General features: G+C 38.0%; 2 protein-coding genes across 5 annotated transcripts; one reads left to right on the forward strand and one right to left on the reverse strand.

Annotated features, from left to right (window-relative positions):
* Positions 1–775: 775 nt before the first annotated feature.
* LOC108603498 lies at positions 776–22,010 on the forward strand. 4 transcript variants are annotated; one of them, XM_017992361.1, is made up of 7 exons: positions 776–977; positions 2,523–3,231; positions 15,985–19,693; positions 19,755–19,814; positions 19,873–20,445; positions 21,461–21,604; positions 21,756–22,010. In XM_017992361.1, the coding sequence occupies exons 2-7, from the start codon at positions 2,755–2,757 to the stop codon at positions 21,986–21,988; spliced, it is 5,196 nt and encodes a 1,731-aa protein (XP_017847850.1). In that variant the 5' UTR covers positions 776–977; positions 2,523–2,754; the 3' UTR covers positions 21,989–22,010. The 4 variants fall into 4 exon arrangements, with proteins under 4 accessions (XP_017847850.1, XP_017847852.1, XP_017847853.1 ...); XM_017992362.1 differs by lacking the exon at positions 776–977 and adding an exon at positions 1,791–1,806; XM_017992363.1 differs by lacking the exon at positions 21,461–21,604.
* A 102-nt stretch (positions 22,011–22,112) lies between these two features.
* Positions 22,113–24,009, reverse strand: LOC108603499 (syntaxin-18). The gene is made up of 2 exons (XM_017992365.1): positions 22,872–24,009; positions 22,113–22,803 (listed from the first exon to the last, which is right to left on the reverse strand). The coding sequence occupies exons 1-2, from the start codon at positions 23,883–23,885 to the stop codon at positions 22,615–22,617; spliced, it is 1,203 nt and encodes a 400-aa protein (XP_017847854.1). The 5' UTR covers positions 23,886–24,009; the 3' UTR covers positions 22,113–22,614.
* Between the last annotated feature and the right edge of the window lie 420 nt (positions 24,010–24,429).

Genomic DNA, 24,429 nt, shown 5'->3' on the forward strand with positions numbered 1-24,429 from the left:
ATGTTATATTGATGTTAAATCAAATATCGAAAATCAGCGACACCTTAGAAAATAAAGTTCGCCATTGCAATTTGCAAAGTCATATTACTGCCCGTATGGACTTATGGTATACAGCTTTGGAGAACTGCTAACACAACAAATATTGAGATTCTTCAACTGTACCAATCCAATACATTACGAAAAAATAACAATGCTCCTTATTATGTATATATCTAATATACACAAGGGCTTAAATATTCCATACATAAAAGTAGAAATAAAAAAAATTAGTATCAATTACATTAATAGACTCTACAATCACAATAATAATTTAGTCATAAGTCTATTTGACAATAGTTTAACAATAAGAAGACTAAAAAGATTATATATTCTCGATCACAGAAAATATGTTGTCTATAATAGGAGGGATCGTTGGAAAACTTCAATTGGTGTTATTTTGATTCTAGTATTATTCATAAAATTTACTTATTGCTATAAGGTAGATTGTAAATAGAAAATGAAGTTAAAATAAATAAAAAAAAAAAATAAATGAAGACTCAGAAACAATTTAAGCTGATAGTGTAAAAACTTTTTGCCGCGCACATATTCACTTGCCGATTTAGGTGTGACCAAACAGGAAAGATAAACAAACGTATTTTAAAATAATATCGATAGTTGAATTATAAGGCAAAAAATATTTCGAAATAAATATCTTTTTGTGAATTCCTCAACGTGACTGTCAAAAGTGTTGCCATATCAGCAAAATACGAGTGCTGCCACATTATCAACGGTTTCGTGCGGCAAAATGTTCAAGTTCAGGTCTACTAAAAAGTTATAATTTTAGTGTGAAGAAATACGAATTGTGTTACTCGGCGTGGAGATAAGGAATTCACTTAGTTTGTACATAACGAGTGCAAGGCCACTGCAGTCGTATCAACGTAATTTATTATACGTCGCCGCCCAGGCGGTGGCGTTGATAGCCGTCTAAAAAAAATATAGTAAGTTAAAATGTTGCACACACAAAGCGTTTAAATGCAAACACATAGCTAATCACCCAAGCTTTCACAAACACACGCATATCCCTTGGTATGTATGCATATGTACATCCTTTGTAAGGAAATCTCATCGAGGTTTCTAGCGCTTTCACGATTTTGCTGACAACGTACAGACGTTGAAAGTGTCAGACGAGAAAGCAGCGCCTAAGAAACACAAACACAAAGCAGAGACCAACAAAAACAGAGCGCCAAGAACGTGCACTTACAGCTTCAGATGTTGCAATTCGAGAGGGTAAAAAAAAGCAAAGGAAAAAAACTCAGAACGGGTTGCAAAATCTAACAGCTTGCGAGAGCCGTGCTACATATGTATGTAGCCTACTGAAAGCTGGTAAAATAAACTTTTTGCATGGCACATGCACTAATTTTGCAAAGGCAACAATGTCATTGTGAGAAAAATTTATAACAAGTGCCAATTGGACTCTTTGCCTTTCTCTTTAGACTCACCGCTGTGAAAGCATGAAAATGAGAGTAAGAGAGTTTAACAGTTTCCTATACTGTTAGCTAACATAGCTGTCTTTGCAAAGTCAGTGCATAACTACTGCCTAATATCTTAGACAATATAACACACAAATTAAATAATTCAAACATAAACATTAAAATGTGTTCAATAATGAAATACTTTTACATCTGTCATTCGTTAAATGAGAAAAAGAGCAATGCACACTCAATAATCTCTTGCTTGACTCTGCTTGCGCGAGAGCGACTAGTATAAAAACCACTTGGCGCTCTTTTCAAACGGTTATTCGCTTGCGTGCCGTTGTCCGATAACAACGTAAATTCATTTATAAAAATTCGTTTAAAAACAATAGCGAAATGCAACTTAATATTCGTTTTAAATTGCTCTAATTGTTAAAATTTGAATATAATTTCGTTTATGTGCAGTTTGCTCAAAATCTACTATGCCTAAATAAATATATAATATACATATATACATATTTATATATATATAAGTTCAATTGAGAGCGAGTGTGTGTGTGATTTGATTGTTTTTGTTGTGCAGCCAATTTAAAAGCGCGCCTATATGTGTGTAACAGTGTGTGTGTGTGTGTTTCCCTTTAATTTAATTTGGAGAAAGCACCGTTACATTTACTACTATTGCGCCTGAAGAAATTAAAGAAAAATACGTTTGTTAATTTATCAAAACTAAAAACGTATTTAAGTGTTTATTACTTATGTTGTTGTTGTTTATTCGATAGCCCACACATAACAACAGTTATTGTTGCTGCTTTATTTTTTGAAAGGTGCACGCGAAGCTGCCATAAAAAAGTTCATGCCCCGTCGCCGACAAGGGCAGGTGTCATTTGTTATAGAGCTTGAGGCAAAATACAATACTCTTTCCTTTCTGCTTAAAAGAAAACCAAAGCCTACAACTTGGCCTACTAAGCCACAAAACTTGTCTGTAGCTCACACACATACATATGCACACTAGGCTGAGCAAGAACTTAAGTATTTATTTTCGAAACTGTGTCTCTTTTCTCTTTGGGTCAGCCAAACTGCTTTAGGTATACAAACACTCTTGTGCCTAAAACGAAAGCGCATAACGTCAGCAGCGCAGCAACAGCAGAAGCAAAAAGCAAAAGCAGAGTGTGAGTGCAATAAATTAAACAACAAAAGCCGCGCAAGAGTGAAAAGAGTGCAACAAATCAGAATCAGCGTACAGATAACAACGCTCAAAGTGAAATAAGAAAAGTTTGCCAATAAAAAGAAATACATATACAGAATGAATAAACGACGACGCACCATCAGCAGCAACAACAACAACAACAACAACAACAAACAATTGGCTGACAAATCAAAGGATATGCAAAAGATTGAAGCAAGCAGCCACATCAACAATGCTGATATGCTGGCAACAAGTGCCAGTGCTGCTGCTGCTGATGAAGCTGAGCTGCCCCTTGAAATGCCGCATGTGTGTCGCTGCTGCTGCAAAAGTGACTTGGAATTATTGAGTCTCTTTCATGATACAGCTGCGGAAGACAAGAATACAGTAACATCAACGGAACAGCATCAATTGCTGGAGCGTCGACGCAAAACAGTCGCGGGCACAACAACAAAAGCAACACAAAAACATCAGCAACATCAAGATCAACAACGGCAGCCCCAGCGCAACAGCATGAATGCCGTGGAATATATGCTTAGTGGTGCGCATAGCAGCATGGACACTGTTCAGGAGGAAATGCAGATTTGGATGCTAAATGTAAGTAAAAAAAAACAATAGATATCTTACTAAATTTAAGTGTTGTAACATTCAAAAATGCAGACCAACCAATGATTAGCAATTCTATAGGTGCGAGCAAGAAACATTATATTACAAATGTATAAATGTTATTAACCCTAATATCAAACTTCGGACGAATAGACAACCCACTCAGAGAAAGACTAAGAAATCATTTAAATAAAAATAACCAAAACATAAGCCATATTTGTATGGTCTATAGGCTGCCTAAGATCAGCCAGTAGGCTTGCGTTCATATATCATTTATAAGCATATTCAAAGTGCGGCCTCTGGCATTTTTTGTATTTTCTTTGATCAGCATTTAGAAGTTTACAGCTTTGGGTAGACTGAACTTTAAGCAATGTTGTAGTGTCCACTTTATATACGCAGGCAAACGCGTGTGTATTTGTGTGTGAGTGTGTGTATATATGTTTATGTATTTTGTGTCTGCATTGCATTTTGATACTGTTATGTGGTAGCTTTTATTTTTATTGTTGTTGTTTCTGCTTTGCAACAACTGCTGAGCTCATACAGTTGGCTCTCTTTAAATTTTAATGTGATTTATTTGCCGCACATTGTGACTGACTTGAGCACGAACGTGAACGTAGCCGAAGAAGCAGAGATGGACTGACTTGATGTGCTTTTTATTTGTTATTTTTTCTCTCTCTCTCTCTCTCTCTCTCTCTCTCTCTCTTACTTTTCATGCTGTTCTTGGCTAACTGGCAGAACAATATTTCAATTGTTGTTGGCTGGCACGAGTGTCAATTCGTTTACTTGTGTGTGTGTGCCTCTAAATGTTAATAAATAAATTAAATAAGCTTGTCTATTGTATCAGTGTGCTGGAGTCGTCTCTGCGTTTGGCTGCTGACAGCTAATGATAATCCCGGCTCAAGCATAGCCTTGTATAATTGAATAACGTTTATTATAGAAATGTTATTTTTATACATTTTTGAGCTTAAGTCAATTTTTTTGTGGGTTTTTTTTTAAGACCCAGCATTGGTCACAACTATTGCGTGCACTGGCTGCGCTAACTTCTCACTCACTCCCATATACCTATATATATATGTATATAGAAGTGCGCCATAAACACGCATACTCAAGCTTGAGCTTTTGTTATACACCCCATCATACAGCACCATAGGTAGCGGACTTGGCTTTCCGGTCAATTAAAACAGCCACGGGCACCGACGTAGCTCAGGTGCGGCTAAATTCTTGAGCGACCATCAACGGTTCTCCCCTTTTTATACCTGTACATACAAGGCTGGCCTATTCTTATAGAGCGGGTGAAATCTGGCTTTTGCTTTTACCGCGGTGGCGGTGGCAGTGGCGTACACAATTATTCATACTCATTACCAATAATGTGTCGAGTGCCTTAGGTGGGCTCGAAGACAGCAAATGCAAACCAGTTTGCTTCATTGCTAAAATCGGCTGCTGAGCTGAGCTGAACCCACAGTGTGGACTATGGAGTGGCTGAGTGTTGGTGACCGCTGCTGCTCAAGGTGTTGCATGAAAAATAGTTTGACCTTAAGCTGCCGCGTTTCGTTCATTATACAATTTGGTTTGTAATTATTATTAGTCACATACATATTACATATATACCCATAAATATTATTTGTATGTATGTCAGATTACATGCTACAAATTCATTAGCGTTTCGAAGTGCTTCGAAATTTACATAAATTTTCAAATAAATAGACAACAAAATCTAAAGTGTTTTTGAAAGTGAATGGAAAGCATAGCATACTGTATAAAATGAGGCTAATGTTAAGAGATCAGTGCTAAGAGGCTTTAAATTGTAACCTGAGAAATTGCCCAACTAGTTTATCTAAGATGCAAATAATAGATTAAAGCGTCGTCCAGCGCGATATCACGCGATATTACAATTCTTACTTAATTTGCGGTTCTAAAATAGTTAGAAATTTTATTGTATTTTAATATAATCATTGTAGTTTTTTTTAATAGAACTTTAATAGCGATGTTGTTGCTTTCATTGTCAACAAACCCATAATTGTTTTAGAATTGTACACAAAAAAAAAACGTTGTCAGAATATAGAAAATCCAGGATTTTCTTTATCCGAGTATGAAATACTTGACTTTTTCAATGCCTTCTTAAAATTCCATGTGGACTTAATAAATAATTTGTATATGTTTTGAAGTAGATTAAATATTTTATCCTAATTAGAATCTGTATTATCTACCTTATCTACTTGATTACTGCTTATTGAGTGAGACTGCCGATCAAAAAAATAATTTTAATCTTAAGTTAGGATTAATTCAACAACTTAGTCCTGCTTTAGTACTTAACAAAAGCAATAAATTAAGATTTTTATACTTGATTTATTCATATTTCTGTTTTTTCTGTGTATGTAAATCGTTAATTTTTTAGTTCACATTTATTGTGAAACGTTTAGCAGTCATTGCATTTTGCGGTTTCTTAATTGTTGTGGCAATTAAGTAAAAGCGAATGCAGCTAATGGTCGTTACGGATATTGCAGCTGTGGAAATTGTGAATTCAAGCAAATCGACAATAGATTTAGTTTATGTATTGAGCTAATTAATTTGCTTCTCTCTGGTCACTGGCACTTGCATTGGTAAATCGATTGAATCATGACGTTATCTTAGTGAATATAGACACAAATTTCTTTCGCTTATCAAGCTAATCTAATTGCTGAGTTATTAATAAAAACAATAACAGAATACCACAACAAAATATTTGCTTAATCATGATAGCTTATTTGTTAGTTACTTTAACACGTGCTGAAATCATAAATAAAATTATATGGAAAAGTATATAAAAATATATATAATAATTCAAGATTTTTAATGTGTATTTTTATTTTATTGTTATTATGTATTTCTTGTGGCTTTTGCTGTTACGTTCTGGAAAGTTTTTATAGTTCGCGTGCAAGCAGCGGCACGTGTAGCTTGGATTTAAAATATTTGTTTATAGGTATTTAGAAAGACTAACTGATAATATTTCGGCGCTAAAGTTTAGAGTCTAAGCTCAGAGATTAATGCGACAATTTGAAAATTATAAACAACATGACTTGCTTTTTCAACTCAAGATAACAAAAATCAAGTGAATTTACATATTTTAAACAAATACAATGCCTTCAAAGTTAAGCAAATAATGTTGTGAGCCATGTAATGCACGTCGTTAACCAATTTGTTTACCCAAATCGTTTGTTTAGCGACAAGCAAAAACAAAATCAACAATAACAATAACAAAATGCAGCTTTGGCTTATAATTTGTCGTGTCTAATTAAGACAGCTGGGGCAACAACTACGCCGGGCACGTACTCGAGGCAGGAACTATAAAATGTTTGTAGGAAACCCGCAAACACAAATACAAACAAAAACAAAAACACATTCCACAGCTACCGCTTTTGGTGGTGCTGTTGCTGTTGGTGGTGCCAGCAACAGTTGCCAAGAAGTTTATTGGCAACACGTCATAGGCAATCAAGGCGGCACGCAGTTTTGAGAATTTACAAATATTTGGCATAAATAATAAACAAAATGGACTGATGACTTATTTGTGGCGGCATGCATGTAACATTTTTAAAGATTCAATCTGAATTTGACCGCGTTTTCATATTCGATTCGATTTAGCTTTGTTTGTTTACTTTTTATAACAAGCATATTGTTGCTGTGGCAAACAACAATTTACACAATTTGTCACTACGTATATTTTATTTTTTGTGTTTGCTGTGCACGTTTTGAGGCTTTTCGCATAGTCAAAATGTTGTAAGAAATATTTTTCTTTTATTTGTCAGTGAACATTGAAATTTGCAACCCATTTTCCACGCTATCATTAGTCAAGCGACCCGAACCAAGTTTTTTTTGTTTATCTGCATTGTTGTTTTTTTTTGTTGTTGTTGTAGCTATTGCAGTGCTTGAGCTTTACTCTAAGCAAAAACGTGAGTTTGTTAGGCAAGCGCTTTAAAATTGTTGCCAAGGAAAGTTCGCTGCAGTTTATATAATGGGAACAAGTCGTGTCTGAATGAAAAAATAGGGAAGAGTAATTTAGTGTGAACTTTAAGAGCTCAAAAAAAAGAAAATAATAACTAAGAGTTGAATAACAGCAAAAAACAAAATTTCAGAGTAACGCTTAATTTAAAATTTGAGTTTCAGCTTTGTTAATTGCAGTGAATTGTTATTATTGTTGTTGTAGCATACTAAAGTTAATTTCTCACGTGCCTCAAGCAATTGATAAATCTCTCTTGTCCATTGTCGACTTAAGTGCAACTAACATTGTTAGTTGAGATCTTATTTTGGCTATAAGCCCATTCAGATATAGCAAGTCTAAAACACAATGCATATATATATATATACATATATGCTCTGCATTGAATGCATTGAATAAATTTTGTATTTATTTACGCCTTACTTTTGTGTATATTATAAAATGTTATTTGTCGGCTCTGCGCTTTAATTCATTTAATGAAACTAGAACTATTTGGCAATCAATTGATATTGTGTCAAGGTCTATGTCTATATCTAAATAATAACCAAGTGTGGTTAACTTGGTGCAGGCTTCAATTTAATTCAAACCGAATTATTTACGCAAGGGCATAAAAGCTTCGGCGCACCCAACAAATTTTCAATTTTAAAAATAAAAAAAACAATATAAATCTTTTTGTAGTACTTACAGCCGGTTTACTAGCTCCACTCTACGTTTACTTAAAGCTTAGTTGTAGGTGTGTGTGTGTGTGTGTGTGTGTGTTTTCGTAGTTGTTTATTGCCCATGCCTTGTCTAGCCACTTTTTGCATTTGTTGCGCTCTATTTGACTTTTACTTTTTATTTACCAGCAGCAATTGCTCTTGCCTTCCGTTCATAAAACGCTTTTGTCTATTGATTTCCGCCTCTATAATGCCTCATAATTGCGCACACACACATATACATATGTATATATATACACACACACACGTGAACACAACACGGATCAATTTGAAAGAAAGTAAGCGTATATCAATTGTTCAAGATATGAGATAATTAACGTTCGTCTTGCCGTTGGATGTCTTGGGTAATTATGTTTATTATTTTATTTTTATTTTTTGCTATGGGTAATAATGCTTTGTTTATTTTTTATTTTTGCAGACCCACATAAAATATTTTTTTTGATTTATGAGTTTTTTGTTTGTTTGTGGTTCATGGTCTGATTTAGATAATGCAGACTTGAGAGTGAAAGTGTTTAACAAATTGAGATAATTTGAGCATAACCTTAACAAATTGAAGCTTAGGTTTTAATTTGATGAATGAAAGTGAACTTTCAATTGAATTATCGGTACGATCTGTAGATACAATCGACCAGATGGTTGCCAGCTACTCCACTCTACTCTCTACTTTGTAATTAGTGTATTTAAGTTGTTGTTAAACTTGATGGCCGTTTGCCATTCTTGTCCCACTGTAGACGCGAGTTTGAAAAGCTCATGGGAACCTTTATGCCGTTTGCCAGCTGTTGTTAGAGGCGTTGAATGTATTTGACAAGCTGTGTGGTAATTATCAAATGCAACGGATCTTAATTAAATTGTTATGCCTGCTACTAAATTGCTAAATAAATGGGCCAAGGCGAGCTGTGAACTTTACGTTGCTATTAATGTTGTTGTTGTTGCCATGAGGTCAGCCCGAAGAACAATGCCATAAACAATTAAAATACACACATAAATATAAATAGTAACAAAAATAATCACAATAAATATTATACTAAAAATTTCATTTGACGCAGAGACTGAAACCTGTTCAAATAACATGCACCGAAAGTTAATTTAAAAAGTAAATATGTGTGATCATATGATGTATTATGATTCTGCATTGTGTGTTAATTAGATTTAAGACAATACAGTCTTTTATATCCATGATCTACTGGGCTTGAGGCGGAAACTCTTAAGCAAGCTACTAGTATATGTTAGTTATCTGAAATCATAAAAAACCAGACAGGCGCAGTGGGCGTGGGAGTGAAATTTAGTCAGCAATGCTGTTTTTATTTCTTTTTGTTTTTTGATAACAATGCACGGCAAATTCAAGAATAAATTTAAAAGCTTAAGTGTGTCATGTCACTTTGGCTTTTCTTTGTAACCAAGTGTGTGTTTTATTTAAAGATTATTTCAAAATAGCGCGCGCTGTTGTTGCTGCTGCTGCTGCTGATAACAGGACAAGATTATTGTGTTTTGTTGACTAAAAGTTTGCGACCTAGCATCGAATTAAAATATTCAACGATAGCACAATTAAGTAAACATTTGTTCTGCTTGTTACTTGCCAAATAAAAGTTTGTTTTGTTTTTATTTTTAGTATTTGAGCTAACACCTGCTTTGGGTTTGGCGTACTATCGCCGCCTCATAATGTTTGTTAGCATTATCTTTGACGATTGATAAAGAGAATCTTATCATTAGTATTAATTAAATGCACCTATAATTATTGTTTACACAAGCAGTGTGGTCTGATTTCCCAACATTTAGTTCAGGCGTTGCAACTGCAACAAAGCAATTACCGAAGGTCTTTGCAACATGCAACATTAATATCTCTTTCCCGCTATTAGCACGTACTGTAATTTCTTGATGCCATAACAATCGCCGTTGGCAACAATATTTACAGCTTCTCCTTTGGTATTGCTGTTGCTGTTGCTTTTGCTTTTGTTTATGGCTTTCACGCGTCACGCGAAAATCACAACAATTTACTGACAAGATCAGCGGGAATCAGAGGGAAAGACAAACATAGGCTAAGCTGTCGTTGACTGTGCCCTGTGCCACTTACAATGCCAAATATTTACTATATAAATAAATGTGAAGAACATGCATATGTGAAAATAAAAGTTAAGAGCTTTGGCTTTGTGTAAAAGTTTCTTTTCAAACTAGCGTTGGGCATTAAATATGCAACAGAAAACAAAACTTAACTTAGCTATGGTTTATTGAACTCTCTCCCCTAGTAAAACTGGCTAAACGGCATGAAAGCCAAGTCAACGTTGTTGCGCTATCTCTGTCTGTATCAAGCTCTCTCTCTCTCTCTCTCTCTCTCTCAACTGTTGCGCTTATAACGGAAAAAAACAACAAACTTGTGAATTAACGTCCCTCTACAAGTAGAAGGAGAACAATTTGGATACGTTCCAACAACTACGTTCAAAACAAAACAAAAACACTTTTGTGTGTGTGTGTGTGTGTGTGTGTGTGTGTGTGGACGTTACTCATTTCCATTATGCAAATGACGTAGAGCAGTCTGCGTATGTGTCATCATGGCCAAGTTGGCACTACTATAAGGTCAGGTCGTTGAAATTAGGCTAAATTAGGTGGGGAAATAAGATAACAAATTTCTTTGCCATTGGGAATTATTAATTGTTGCGGGTATATGCCGCCCATAGAGCAAAGTGCATGTGTAGTTGGGCATGTCGCTTGCAAGTTTCTCTTGCAGCAATTAGCTTTTGAGAGAGTTGTTGTATTGCATGCAGCTTTGAGACGGTTGCAGCAACTGCGTTTTGCCTGTCGACAGAATCCGTTCGCACTTTCACTCGCCTAATTTCGAAAAAGCTAAACAAATTTATGCTTTGCCTAAATGTCAATAAATTTATAGCATTTGGCACTGCGGCAAGTCCGATATAGCCTTAAAAATAGCATTGGCATGATATTATGAATTTATATGCGAGAGGGCTCTACGTCATCTGGGGCTAAAAACACACGCACGCGTTCAATTCAAATTCTTTATGTAGCAACAATGTGTTCATTATTTTCTTCATATACACAAATATATGCATGTAGTATATTTTGTTTTTATTTTAAATTGATGTTTATAGTTACCTATTTGTTCCGATTTGGGCTTATCGGCAACGCGGTCAAAGCTTTTAGTACAGCTTTCAAATAGATACTAATCAGCTTGCTAACTTCATAAATTTAACACCTAACAGCATCAGATGATTGTCAACTTTTGACACGTAAGCTGCTAAATGTTAGCTTTACCGTTAATTTTGCTTTAGGCGAAATAATATAATCATTGGTTTACATAAATTGCTAATTTATGGAATTAGTTGTTCAAATAAATATCTAAAAGCTTGTCTAGCTAAAATGAAATCGCAAATAGCCATGCATTTCAGCTTTTAATTAATTAGGAATCCACTTATTTTTTTTTTTTTTTTTTAATAATATTTGTTAAACACAAATTAGTTTGTTGTTTTTCATTCATAAGCCTTTAGCTTTGCGTTTTGCATGCAACATTTGACTGCTGCGAACTGCGAACTGTGAGGGGTGCAATAGTTGCATGCCACATTAATTCTGGCACTGTGGCAAGCTTTTTGTTGAATTATTGCCTAACTAGTAGACTAAAATAATGTTAATTAATAATCTGCAGCCCCGGCCAATTGCAGAATTAAATTAGAAATTGTAAACAAGCCAAAATGGCAGCTAGCCAAAAATACATAAACAAAAGGCTGAATTGTGATTAATGTTGATAAAGTGTGATTATAAACGCAAAGAATTTGATTATGTGCAAACACAAATTGTAAATTATTTGCCTGCACTTGGCTTTCCCAATGTGTGACGAAATCCTTGAGTGTGCTTCCTGCTGTTTGGGTTAATCAAGTAAACAAATAGCAGAGGCCACAGCTGGTACAAGCGAGGCAACAAAATCGCCCAACTGGCATGCACCCCAAAGGAAAAGTCAGTAACACTTAACGCCTTTTGATTGTTTAATTTCTCAAATTGTTTTATGGATTTATCCCGTCTGTCGCTGCTGCTTTTGCTCTCCTGTCAGTCTGTCTGCCTGTCCGGGCACACGCCAATGAAATATTAATGCCAATGCTTACCAAGGGATGCCCAGCAGAAGCACCAGCAGCAGCAGCAACAGCAACAGCCCCAGGACAACATCAAAGCCCAGTGGCTTCATTTTTCACCGCTTTTGACATTCTGCAGAAGCGAGAACGAGAAAGAAAGTCGAAAACAATCAGCCAACCAAAGCTCTGTAGACAGTTGACAGACGACCGGCGGTTGGGGGCTTAGGCAGATGCAGAAGCGGACGCCGCGTGGTAATCTCTCCTTGGTGTGACCATGCCCTCCCCCCGCAGCCATGCTGTACGCCCAACTGCGTGTGCATATTCCAATCAAATTAAGTAGAAAGCTTTGTTGTTGTTGTTGTTGTTGTTGTTTGCTCCTCTCGCTTACTTTTTATTGCCTGCGTATACGCTGCGATTGGGTTAATCGCTAATTGAGCAGCAACTGAGCGACATTTTATTTATCTAACGATAATAATCAGAGTTTAATTTATAGTTTACATAAATAAAATGAATCGAAATATGTATGATTAAAATATATGAGAAAGTAAAAAGTATATAAAATTATAAAAGCGCAATTATTATCTAATAAATTTTGAAACATATAAATATAGCACAAAATCGATGCTAGATCATTTTAAAGTAATTTTATAGTCTATTTTACACGCTTACATTTTCGTAATTAATTTTTGCTCCACTTCAAACTATATGCCCAGTTATGTTCAGTGTAGCGCATACAATTCGCACACTCCCTGCTCACTCCGATGTCTGCTTTGTGTCGTGTTAACATTTGCTATCCCCTTGCAGCAACTCTCACTGACATCCCCCAGCCCCCATCCTTCCGCCTGCCGCCTGCCTCCTCTCCTGACTGTCTCTCTTGTTCGTTTCGCGCTGTGGCTTTTATTGCTCCGCCTATTAGCACGCACACTGGTGCAAAAGCCGAAACACACACAGACCTGCACATTGGGCACACAAGCGCACGATAGAGAGCGAATGATAGCAGCATCCTTTTTTCCATACGCTTTCTTCCTACCCGCTGCAATTAAGCAGAAATTGTCAGAAGCCAACAAGTGTTTGTCGGCATGTTTGTTTTGTTTGTTTGTTAGCTTGGCTCGTATCTCGTTTTGTTTATTAGCAAGCGTAAATCCGAAGCGTGTGCGCAACTTCCAAACACATTGCTCTCGTTGCTGTTTGGTTGGCTAACAAAAAGCTCAACCACTCTAAATTGTTGTCGGCTGCCTAATTTGCGCCGCATTCCCCCGTCCTGGAGCAGCAACAGCAGCAGCAGCAGCAGCAGCAGCAGCAGCATCTGCCCTTCTCTATTAGCTATGATTTATTAAGTGATGCTGTCTCTTTCCATCTCGATTTGTGGGGCGTGTGCAATTTTGATTACAATTTGGAGTCCCTTTGCTGTGTCTGTCTGTGCGGCCTTTTTATGGCTACATTAGAGTCGCAAGTTGTGTTGCCAAATGAATTGACAAGAGTCCACCCCGCTTAGCATGCTCGCAGCTGTTAATTAGTTAAACATTTTCCTTGTCAAACTAACCCCTGAACATGTCACACACACTCGCACACAAATCCTTGAGCTGTTGTTGACTTTTGTTGTCTTGTGTTGTGTTGTGTTTTTCTTGTTTACGGAAAAGCTAAACGCTTAACAGGGCGTAACTCGCACCCCCCGCCCCGAATCTGGTCTTCATTAATGAAGCCGAAGCCCGGTAAATGTTGTTGCTCGAAAATGATGATCAAAAATGTAAATTTATGTTTGCTTTAGCAGCGATTTATTATCCGTATAACCGTCGGGGTTTTCACTCTCTCGCAGTCTCTCTCTTTCTCGCATGCGCTCCTTTATTTCGCAATATTCTGCCGTCCGGCCTTTATTTATGACCAATTGTTATTTTCGCAACAGTTTAGTTATTCATTTTTTGTCTGCCTTGCCCAGACCATCATAATTTACAGACTGTAAAGCTGGCCAAATATTATTTCCATTACACTTTGGCTCATGCCAAATTCCTCAAGTTTGAAATTTAATTACGGCTTGTTTTAAATTTAATATTAATAAAGATTGCAAGAAGCTGAAAAAGCTTGTGTGCTGTGAATTTTGAATTCTTTTATTTATATTTAGATAATACATAATTGTAATTGTTGAAATGATCGTAGTTAAATGTTTGTCTTACGTCATACTTATTTAATTATTGTGTTTTCTATGTAATATCAACCCATTAATACATATTTTAACTAATTTGCTTTTTCAAATATTTTTTTACTTTAAAGATCATTTTAAAAAGTCATCAATATCTCTTTTAGCAGCTTTTAGACTTAAGAGATAAACATAATTATTCTTATTAACACAAAGCGTTATTATTGTGATCTTCTCAGTATGCAGACTATGTATCGGATATGTATCTGAACAAAACAAACATATATAAATGCAAATGTTTATGCTTGTCGTTAGTTGGTCAATGATTTTTACAGCAGCCAATTTGGAGACAACGTATGCCATTAAGATGGAGTCTTGAAGTTAGTTGACTTGAAAAAGTAATTTGCTTACCCGCTATTATTAAGTGCTAGGCTAGATATAGAAAAGCCTTTATTTATTTGTTGCATATAACAAATTATGGCAAAATGCTGTAAAAGAAACTAATAAGTATAGACTCTATTCAAAATAACATTCATAATAGTTAACCAGATGAGACTTACTTAGGGTGGCCTTGACTCAGCAACTAAATCTACACCGATCTCATTTATTTTTCAGCTACAGTTCTTAATGGCATTGAATCGTATGTCCGTCCTGTGGACAGAGTCTGATACTGTCAGTTGCGCCTGCTTTAATTGCTCTCTTGGCTTGCCCGCTAAGAATAGCATATAACAAAGCTCGCTAATTAAATTGCTTATCAATCATGCAAATAATACCATTTCTCTATAAATATAAACAGCTTTAATATATGTGTCTATTTACCTTGCACACTCGCCGATTTGCCCATTTTCTCTAGGCATTCTGCTTTTATTGCATTTTGAAAGAGTGCACACGTTACGTATCTCGTGCATCTATTTTTATTCAGCTCGAGTGCGAGTGCTGAGATCGTACGTAACTTAAATTGTTATTTATTGTAATTTGGTTCGCCCGCTCGATCAGTTTACACTTGACAACAATATCGCAATGCTTACTTCCTCTCTCTTGCTCTTGAGCGCAAACAAAGTGAATAAAAAAAAGTGCAGAATTTCCGTTTGTTTTTTATGTGTGTTTTGTCGGCTGTAAGCTCAAGCATAAATTACGCATACACTAGCATGCCAATTTCTGTTGAATTTTCAGGCAATTAGCATTCGCGCTTTATACGCTTCATTTATCGTATTTATTTAGGTATATATGCCCTTTATCTCTATAAAATGCATTGCTGACTTTTATGTTGAACTGCGTGCAATATGCTCCGGCAGTTGTACCCTATTAGCGTTACAAATGAACGCAAAATTATATGAATCCATTAACAATGATAAGACCCAAACAGCCAATATGTTTTTTGATTAGCCCAAAGCACTTGCTGCGGCTATATTAAAGGTTATCTAAATGTCAATAAAATATCTTAATCAGTGCAACACCGAGCGGAAGTGATAGAGCTTAGATAGAGAGCGTAACGCATGATGAATCAAATGAGTGATAGTATTTTTTGTATATTTATGTTGATAAACAAAATCCACTGTAGCTGATAAGATTTGTTTTCTGCATTATTTCAACATTTTCTTTGTTCATTTAATCGTTCATAAAATATGAACGCCTGCAATAGTTGGCAATTTAAAGTCGTTTGCATATTTGTTTTATTTATCAATTCGTATGCATAAGTTTTATGCATGACATATTGACGCGCAAATCGCCCACAGTCAACAATACAAAAGCGAGCGATAACGAGCTGATAATAAATGATAAGTTTCCAAACGTTTTAATTTGTGCCATTTGATTGTAAACACGTGTATGTCTTTTATACTATTTCAGATATGTTGCAACGATGGCTTGCCACAAGAGATTTGTCGACAGTGCATGGCACAGTTTATAATGGTTGCCAAATTCCGTCGGCGTTGTCAGCGCGTGCAGCAGCGCTTGCAAGAGTGGGCGCAGGACATAATTGAGCGCAAGGCACGATTGCAAGATGTAAAGCCAGAGCAACAGCAACAATTGACAACGGCGCATGTGGAGCTCAAGCGCAGCATAGAAACTTCAGCCGCAACTACAGCTGAGCCACAGCCAAAGAAATCCAAGACAGCAACAGTAAATTCAGTGAAATCGCCGAAGCGTTGCATGCAGCTGCGTGTGCGGAAACAGCGAACAGCTACAGCAGCAACATCCACAGCACAAACAGAACTTTTGGACTTTAAAAATGTGCCCTGGCGTACCAAAGCAGCGCGCAAAGAGCTCGCTGAAGCTTCGTCTAATAGCTCCACAATTATCCTGTCACCCAGCTCAGCTGAAGGTGACGAAGACTCAGTCGCGACAACAACAACCAGCGTAGATACAGACAAATCAACAGCCGAGCATCTTAGCGACCTATCAGTTGATCCATGTCGTGGCTTTGACAGCGATGGCAACTCCTCCAATGGCAGCGCTTTACAGCCACTGAATTTTCCCCCCAAACGTTCCCCAAGTAAAACAATCATGGTGCTGCGACGTGGTAAACGCACACGTATGGCAAAATGCTTTACGCCCGTAAAGCGCCAAAGTCGTCTGGTAAAAAAGAATGTGGAAAATGAGAAGAATGCTGAAAATATTGAGGCAAATGAAAAGGTCACAGCTGAGTCACGCATAAGCGAGAATACAGAGAATTTGGAGGAGATAACCCGCAGTAAATCGAATAAGATCGTTGTGCAGAATTTAATAAATCTAGGTTCAATTAAAGAGTGCAGGGTTGATATTCCACACGAGGAGATTACATTTTCAGAAAAAAAACAACAAGGTGCTTCTCCAGAAGTGCAGACTTCAATAGATAAGAGCAATCGAAATACTTCCACAAAAGAGAGCGTGAAAGAAACATTATCAGAGGAAAGGAAACTAAATACTTCCACAGAAGAGAGCAAAATAAACACATCGCCAGAAGAAACCAAACTAAATACTTCCACAGAAGAGAGCATAAGAGAAACATTATCAGAAGAAAGGAAATTAAATACTTCCACAGAAGAGAGCACATTAAACTCATCGTCAGAAGAAACCAAACTAAATACTTCCACAAAAGAGAGCATAATAGACACATTAACAGAAGAAATGAAACTAAATACTTCCACAGAGGACTTCATAATAAACTCATTAAGAGAAGAAGAAATTAAACTTAATACTTCCACAGTAGAGAGCATAATAGACACATTAACGGAAGAAAGCAAAAATAAAACTGCAAAAAATAAGACAGCAACAGAAGAAGAAAAACAGAATACAGCGGAGACTTTAACAGAAGAAAGCCAACTGAGTACATCAGTAGAAGATAATAAAGAGAAGACTTCAACAGAAGAAAACAAACAAAGTACATCAATAGAAGGGAATACTTCAGAAGGGAGAAGAGAGACTTCAACAGAAGAATGCAAAGAAAATGCATCGTTAAAAGAGACTTCAATAGAAGATACTGTAGTAAACACTACAATAGAAGAGATAAATGTTACAATCGAACAACTTTTAAATAAATCAGAACAGGATCAGTTAGAAATCGCAGCAGCGGAAAGTACCAGTTGCAATAACCCAAGTGAATTTCAAGAGTTAATGCAGCGCACATCAAATGAGGCAGTCGAAGCTTTGAATAATAGTGATGAGAAAAATGCAAATCAAATTGAGATAAGCACAACCAATGGCAATCTTCAATACGAAGAGCTCACATCATCCACAGAGACTGAAGTGCCGGCTGCTGTTTGCGAGGTAGAGGTACAGGAGCAGGACCAGGAGCAACAGCAAGCAGAGAAGCTGATAGTAAGCATACCGCTGAATGTGCTGGATGGGGCACTGCAGCGTAAACTATGCACAGCAGAGGAACTTAGGTCAGACGACGATGTCAATAATAATGAAAATGACGAGAATTTTTGCCAAAGTGCTACAGCAGCTAGCTTCAATGCTGCTGTGGCACGCGCTATACAAGACATTGAAGCAGAACCGAATGATGAAGGCGACAGTGGTGGTGGTGGCGGTAATGATGAATTGGATGAGCTGAAAGCTTTGGAGAAGCTGCCCTCGGAACAAACAGAGGAGCGCCAGGAGCAACAGCTGTTGCCCCGTTCGGCGGCAACAACAAATTCTATGGACTTCTTAGCCGAGTTTCAAAAGTCGCTCAAGACACAAACGACGACGCCATTGCAGCTAAGTGAAGCCAATCAACAGATGGAAGTGGAAATGGATGATGTGGAGAGCACGCTGCATGGCATATTGAGTGAGATGCAGGATCAACATATGTACACACCAGTGCATGCGCACATTGATGAGTTTCTAACGCCCGCAGACTATGAGCCGCCAGCAACACAGCAACAGGAGGTTCCACAACAGCAGCAGCAGCAGCAGCCACAACAACTACAACACCAGGAAGGGGAGGACTTGGCAAAGCAAGGCAATAACCTTTTCGATAGCAGCAATTTCACCAATGAGCTAATTGGTTTTCAAAATGATATGCCCTGCTTTGAGAGCATAGAACCGACGCCAGAGCAAAGTTTGCAGCTAGAGCTAAATCGATTGTTCAATGAGCTGCAACCAGCGCAACAACAACATCAACAACAACAACACCAGCAGCAGCAACAACAACAGGCGGCAGTAAGCTTTGAAGAGCTCTATCAGCCAGCTGCTGCAGCATCATCAGCAGTAGTAGCATCGCCAACACAGCAACTGCAATTACAGGCATCGCCGTCTTGGACTGCAACGCAGCAGGCAACACAGCTACAATGGTCGACAGTGGGTGGACTGGAGGCCATACAAACAACGTCAACAGCTGCATCTGCTGCGGCAACAACCACCTACTACATCAATGCCAGCGAGCTCTACCAGTCGCCGCAGACGCCACAGCAAGCTTTAGCTAGCGATAGCTATACCTTGCTAGACAGCAATGAGAACTATGTGCTGGAGCAGCAATCACTATCACCACAACAACAACAGCAGCAGCAGCAACAGCAACAGCAGCCCATTATGATAGTAATACAACAGCCAACAGAGCTGCAACAGCCCGTTGCATCTGCCAGCAATCCGCAGCAGGCACCGTTGCATATAAGCTACGGCTCGGAGCTATCACAGCTGCAACAGCTGCCGCCGCCGCTGCCACAGCAACAGCTTACGCCAAACAACTCGCCAAAAGTATTAAGCGTATCCCCAACGCCAGCCCCCCGAGGCAGACCGCCTTCATTGAAGTGCCGCTACTGCCAGAACGGACCTCGTTTCTCTAACAGCGTTGAGTACAGTCACCACATTATGGAGCTGCATCCAAAAGATGCGCCCTTTAACTGTCCGCACTGTCCTTTGGCCTTTGCAAAAGGCAGCAAACGCAATCATCATATTCTCAATCACCATGTGGTGCAGCAGTATCATTGTGGTCAGTGCGCCCAAGTATTTCCCGCCCAGCGTGCGCTAGACTTGCACATACAACGAATGCATATGCCCACTACGGCGGAAGCGGTTGCTGGCGTCAGTTTGGATGAGGTGCAGCTGCAAATAGCGAACCAAAGCAGCAGCAGCTGCGAGGAACTGCAGCCAGGTAAGCGCAATTGTTAAATATGTTAGTTACGGCGCTGAAATTAATCTCTTTGTATTTTTAGGATTGGAAGCTAACAAGCCACGCCGTACACGCATATTATGCTGTCCGGACTGCGAAGACTGTAAGTACTAAGCATTATATTGTCAATCTGTTGATTGTTTATTAACCTTTCAACGCAGGCACTTCGGGTCATCAGCATGGTCAGCAGTACGAGCAGTTGTCAGTCGCTTTGCCACACAGCACTTTGCCCTCGCCAGAGCAATCGGAACCAGACTCTACTACAGCGACTTTGCGCCAGTTCCGCAAGCGTGGCACGCCCACCTTAACAGCAGCGCCCTCGCCTTCGTCGTCGCCTTCATCGTCCACGATGGAAACAAGCGTCACGCTGCAAATGAGCAAACTGCGAGCCAATCATCAGTGCGTTGTATGCGACAAGCGTTTCACGAACGTAATTGCATTGCATAAACATCATCAGTTGGCGCACGATTCACAGACCAGCATGCCCTGGGTTTGCGCTATTTGCAAGCGTGGCTACCGCAAGCGCACCGACATGGATAATCATATGAAATCGCACGAGCCCAAGGGTCGTCCCTTTGAGTGCAATAAGTGCTTTGTACGCTTTCCCGAATTCAAGCAGCTGGCCCTGCACAAGCTTACCGTCCACGAGCTTATCAAACCGCACACGTGCGATGAGTGTGGCAAACAATTTGGTACGGAGAGCGCCTTGAAGACGCACATTAAGTTTCACGGTGGTAAGTTTTTGGGAGCTCGCACGCATGTGGGCAGCGGTAGCTAACCCCGGTATACGGCCGGTGATGGTGCCTCTTTGCCTAGCAAAAGCTTTAGTATTCTTGCATAATATTGTAGTTCATATATAGTATGTATTTACTAATCTATAAATCCCTTTTAACATTTTTGTTGTTGTACTAACAGTTTACACTTCTGTAAGCACACAAAGGTAAAGCAAAAGATTAAACTAAAAAAAATGTGTCTGAAAAGCTGTTGTTACAAAATTGTGAATTGTTGAAATCAGAAAAAAATTGAATGAAATTAAGTTTTGTAGATACATCTTAAATTTAAAAATCTACCATAACAACACTTTCAGTCGCAATTTATCATAACAGCCAAAAGCACAGCTAACAGCAACTAGTTTAAACTAACATGAATTAACCCTTGCTAATTAATTTTACTTGCAAGTGATAAATTGATTGATTTAATTATCTTAATTTAATGTGAATAATTGCACACTTTGCTTTAAATGATATGCACTTAATAATTTAGAATGTAGAGTAAATTCAAGGTTATTCTTTGTTTTTTAAATTTATTGTCAAACAAAATTGAAAATTTTTAAAATGCAATAAGAGGAGCTCAGAGCTCCTAGAAAGTGGGAAATGTTGTAAAATTGGTTTCGAAATTCAATATATTCTGAGCTTTGAGCCCCTAAAATCAACCACTGCATCCTGGATATTATCAATTGTATTGTATAATCGTTGATATTATTAATAGGAACTATGAACCACTGATACATACAATACTAACTGGCACTCAAGTGTCCAGCCTGCCCAACTTTCACTGCACAAAATTGAAAACACATGCTCCAGTAAATATATACCGCGGCACTTGTAAGAGTAACGTATAGCAATTCTATGTGAAGTACCTGTTTAATTGTTAAATGTGTTCAACTTTTGTGAACCGCAAGTTCAATCCGTGTTTGTTCATTTGAACATCAGCTACAGCTACAAGTCTTAAGGAATTATTTAATTACAGAGCTTGGATTCGAGTGCGATGAATGCGGTGAAGCATTCGCTTACATGAAAGAATTGCGCAAACATCGGCGCACACACAACACTGAATTATTTTACAAATGCGAGCATTGTCCTCGCACATTTCTGCATTTTACAAGCTTTCGCGGTAAACTCCAAATTAACATATTTATTGCTAGCATTAGTAGTGACTAGTCGTAAAAATAATTGATAATATCAAAGTGCACCAGCTTATAGTCTTAATATTTATTTAAGCTAGTGCATAAATATTAATTTGTTTGTTTACTCTTACTATGCAGCACATATGAACACGCATTTGCCGCTGGGCGTATTTCTCAACGACAAGTCGTTAACGCAAAACAAATCTGATAATCCAGCTACGTCTGCTTCAAATGAGGAATTGCTGCCAATGACGCCGCTAAGCAATGACAGCAGCAATGGCAATAACGGCAGCAATATGGAGGATTGTCCTGGCTCTGTGGAGAGTAGCATGACTGCGCCATCTCTGGACATGATTATGGGCTCGCCATAACAATACGCGCCACTTTATTATATAGTTTACAATAATTTAACATTTAACACACCTTCCTATTACATTTGCTACACCTAGCAATGACTTCCAATTAATAAGAGATAGAGAGAGAAAGAGCCCCAGCAGACTGCATTAAAAATGCCCACACATTAGAAGCCTAAAAAACAAACATACCGAATGTAGCCTATATACAAACTAGCTCTACTTATCTACGCTTAAGTTAGTGACTAAGTATTCAATCAATTCAATGAACAGAATTTTTATGTATATCTATACACACATTGTAACTGCAAAACTCTAAAATCATCGACCAATGCTGCCATCAAACAGTCGTTACTTTCATATATTTTACGGATAAACAAACAACACAAACTTTCAAATAGTTTAATGCCAAGCAGTTTAGTTTTTATTAAAGCTGTCCGAGCTAAATTGAAACACGCGCACACAAATGCACTTACACGTACACTGACATTAACAAGAGTTGCTTTAATACTTGGCTAAGGCTAAGCTCAAATTCGTTTAGAACAGCATACAATTGTTTGTCGTTTACAAATATGAACTTTGATAATAAACAAAAATTTGTTTTACTGCAATAACAAACATTTAATTAAGTTTACACTAATAATTTAGTCATAGTACCAGTCGAGAAATAGCAATGAGAATGACATGACCAGCAAGAAGAACAAGGAATAGACCCGTAATCCTGCATTTCTTTGTGTCGCCTGACGTATTTGCTCGTTAGCATCCTTAACATTCTCGGTAGTGCCCACAACAGCACTAACAATGCGCTCGATATTATGCTGCTGCATAGCCACCTTAAGAAAAAAAATAAAAAGATTTATTAATTCATATATAACTTTTTTTAAACTTTGGTAAATCTCACCTTCTCTGTAAATATATCCTGCAATTGCGCTATGTCCACCACATTCTTTCCTATTTGTTCAACTTCCTCGGAGACGCCCTGCAGCATATTGTATATATGCCCGTTTTCAGCTTCAAAGAGCTGCATATCCTCGGCGCTTAGTGTGTTCTCTTCCTGCTGCATGGCAGTCTTTTGGATGTCCTCATCGAGCGCCACTTTTGCCGACGAATCGGAATTGTTTAACATTTTTGCTTTCGGTTTACGCTTGTGCCTTTGCACTGTCCTGTGATCTGCTGTTATGCTAGTGCGTTTATGGGACTGGTCTTCGCTCTGCTGTTGCTGTTGCTGCTGTTCATCATCCCATCCCTCCCAGCTGTCATTCCAATCATTTTCATCAGCCTCATCTTTTGCTGCTGACGTTGACTCTTCTTCACTAATAGCGCTACCATTACTTAGCTGACGCTTGGCTAATTTGCCGCTGCTGGCACCTGCGGGACGCACTGGTATCTTTTTCTTGTCAGCCGCCAGCTTAAGCAATCTGTAAGTCTCCAGTTCGTGTTGTACGCGATATTTCTTTTGATCTAGGTAAATTTGCTCGACGCTGTGCAAATAACTGACCAACAAGTCAAGCACCGCCTCAATATGCTGACGCTCCTGTGTCTTCCGCTTTGAGCTCTTCCAGTCACTGCGCATATTGGCCAAATGCTGTGTATAGAACGTCACGAATTTCTCTGACTCGCGATCAATTAGATCGCGCTGTGCATCTGTCATGTGTGTAGCGCTTTTCAAATGCTGGCCAATGCGCATATAGGCTGTACGGTTCTCTATGAGCACATTGCGCAGCGTGGTAATCTTGTTGCACACATTCTTAGCCTCTTTGCCAAAATCGTCCTCTGATTGTGTAGCCCCGGCCGTACTTTGTCGTTGTTTATGTTGCTTCTCCTGTGTCTTGTTTGTCTTGGCTGCCGTCAGTTCCGCTTTGCGCTGCAGCCTGACTGTCATAACACTAGCCTTAAATTGTTGAGTTATGTCCATCTCCCTGGGTGGTTTTTCAAAAATTCAATGGTTTAAATCAACAAATTCCACATCATCGAATTGTAGTTTTGAACAGTGCTGCCAGAATGTTATGGATTAAAACGGCTAAATGAACGAACAAAATATTGCTAGAAATAGCTAAAAGAGAAAAAGATATACTGTTTTTCAACATATACTGACGACGAGGTTCCAGACATATTTATTGTTAAATCATTTGTAAACAATCATTTGGCAATCTGTAAAAATTCAAAAGGAGTAGCTGCTTTCTGTTACGGTTGTTTGAATTATGGGATCCACTTAATGAGAAAATTTCTGCAGCTGTACGTTCCTAATCTTATTTAAAGATAGCCTCATACTACGCATTCAAAATATACATTGATGTTGAATGACTTTAGCATACTTTGAAAGATCTTAGTATCTTTTAATTTTTTCCTAATCCAATCCTTAGTTTCAGCATTTCTGTAACTAACATATATTAACAAAAATATATGTAGCTCATAAAAATTTTAGGCATTATCTTTTTGAGATGCATGCTCGTACTTAC

This window comes from Drosophila busckii, chromosome 3R, assembly GCF_011750605.1.
Source record: "Drosophila busckii strain San Diego stock center, stock number 13000-0081.31 chromosome 3R, ASM1175060v1, whole genome shotgun sequence".
Taxonomy (NCBI): domain Eukaryota; kingdom Metazoa; phylum Arthropoda; class Insecta; order Diptera; family Drosophilidae; genus Drosophila; species Drosophila busckii.

Excerpts from the sequence above, each read along its gene's own strand:
- LOC108603498 (XM_017992361.1), top strand. The coding sequence starts at position 2,755 with ATGAATAAACGACGACGCACCATCAGCAGCAACAACAACAACAACAAC. Across the intron at positions 3,232-15,984 it reads TGCAGATTTGGATGCTAAAT|ATATGTTGCAACGATGGCTT; the intron begins GTAAGTAAAAAA and ends ATACTATTTCAG. Across the intron at positions 21,605-21,755 it reads GCATTTTACAAGCTTTCGCG|CACATATGAACACGCATTTG; the intron begins GTAAACTCCAAA and ends CTTACTATGCAG.
- LOC108603499 (XM_017992365.1), bottom strand. The coding sequence starts at position 23,885 with ATGGACATAACTCAACAATTTAAGGCTAGTGTTATGACAGTCAGGCTG. Across the intron at positions 22,804-22,871 it reads AGGATATATTTACAGAGAAG|GTGGCTATGCAGCAGCATAA; the intron begins GTGAGATTTACC and ends TTTTTTCTTAAG.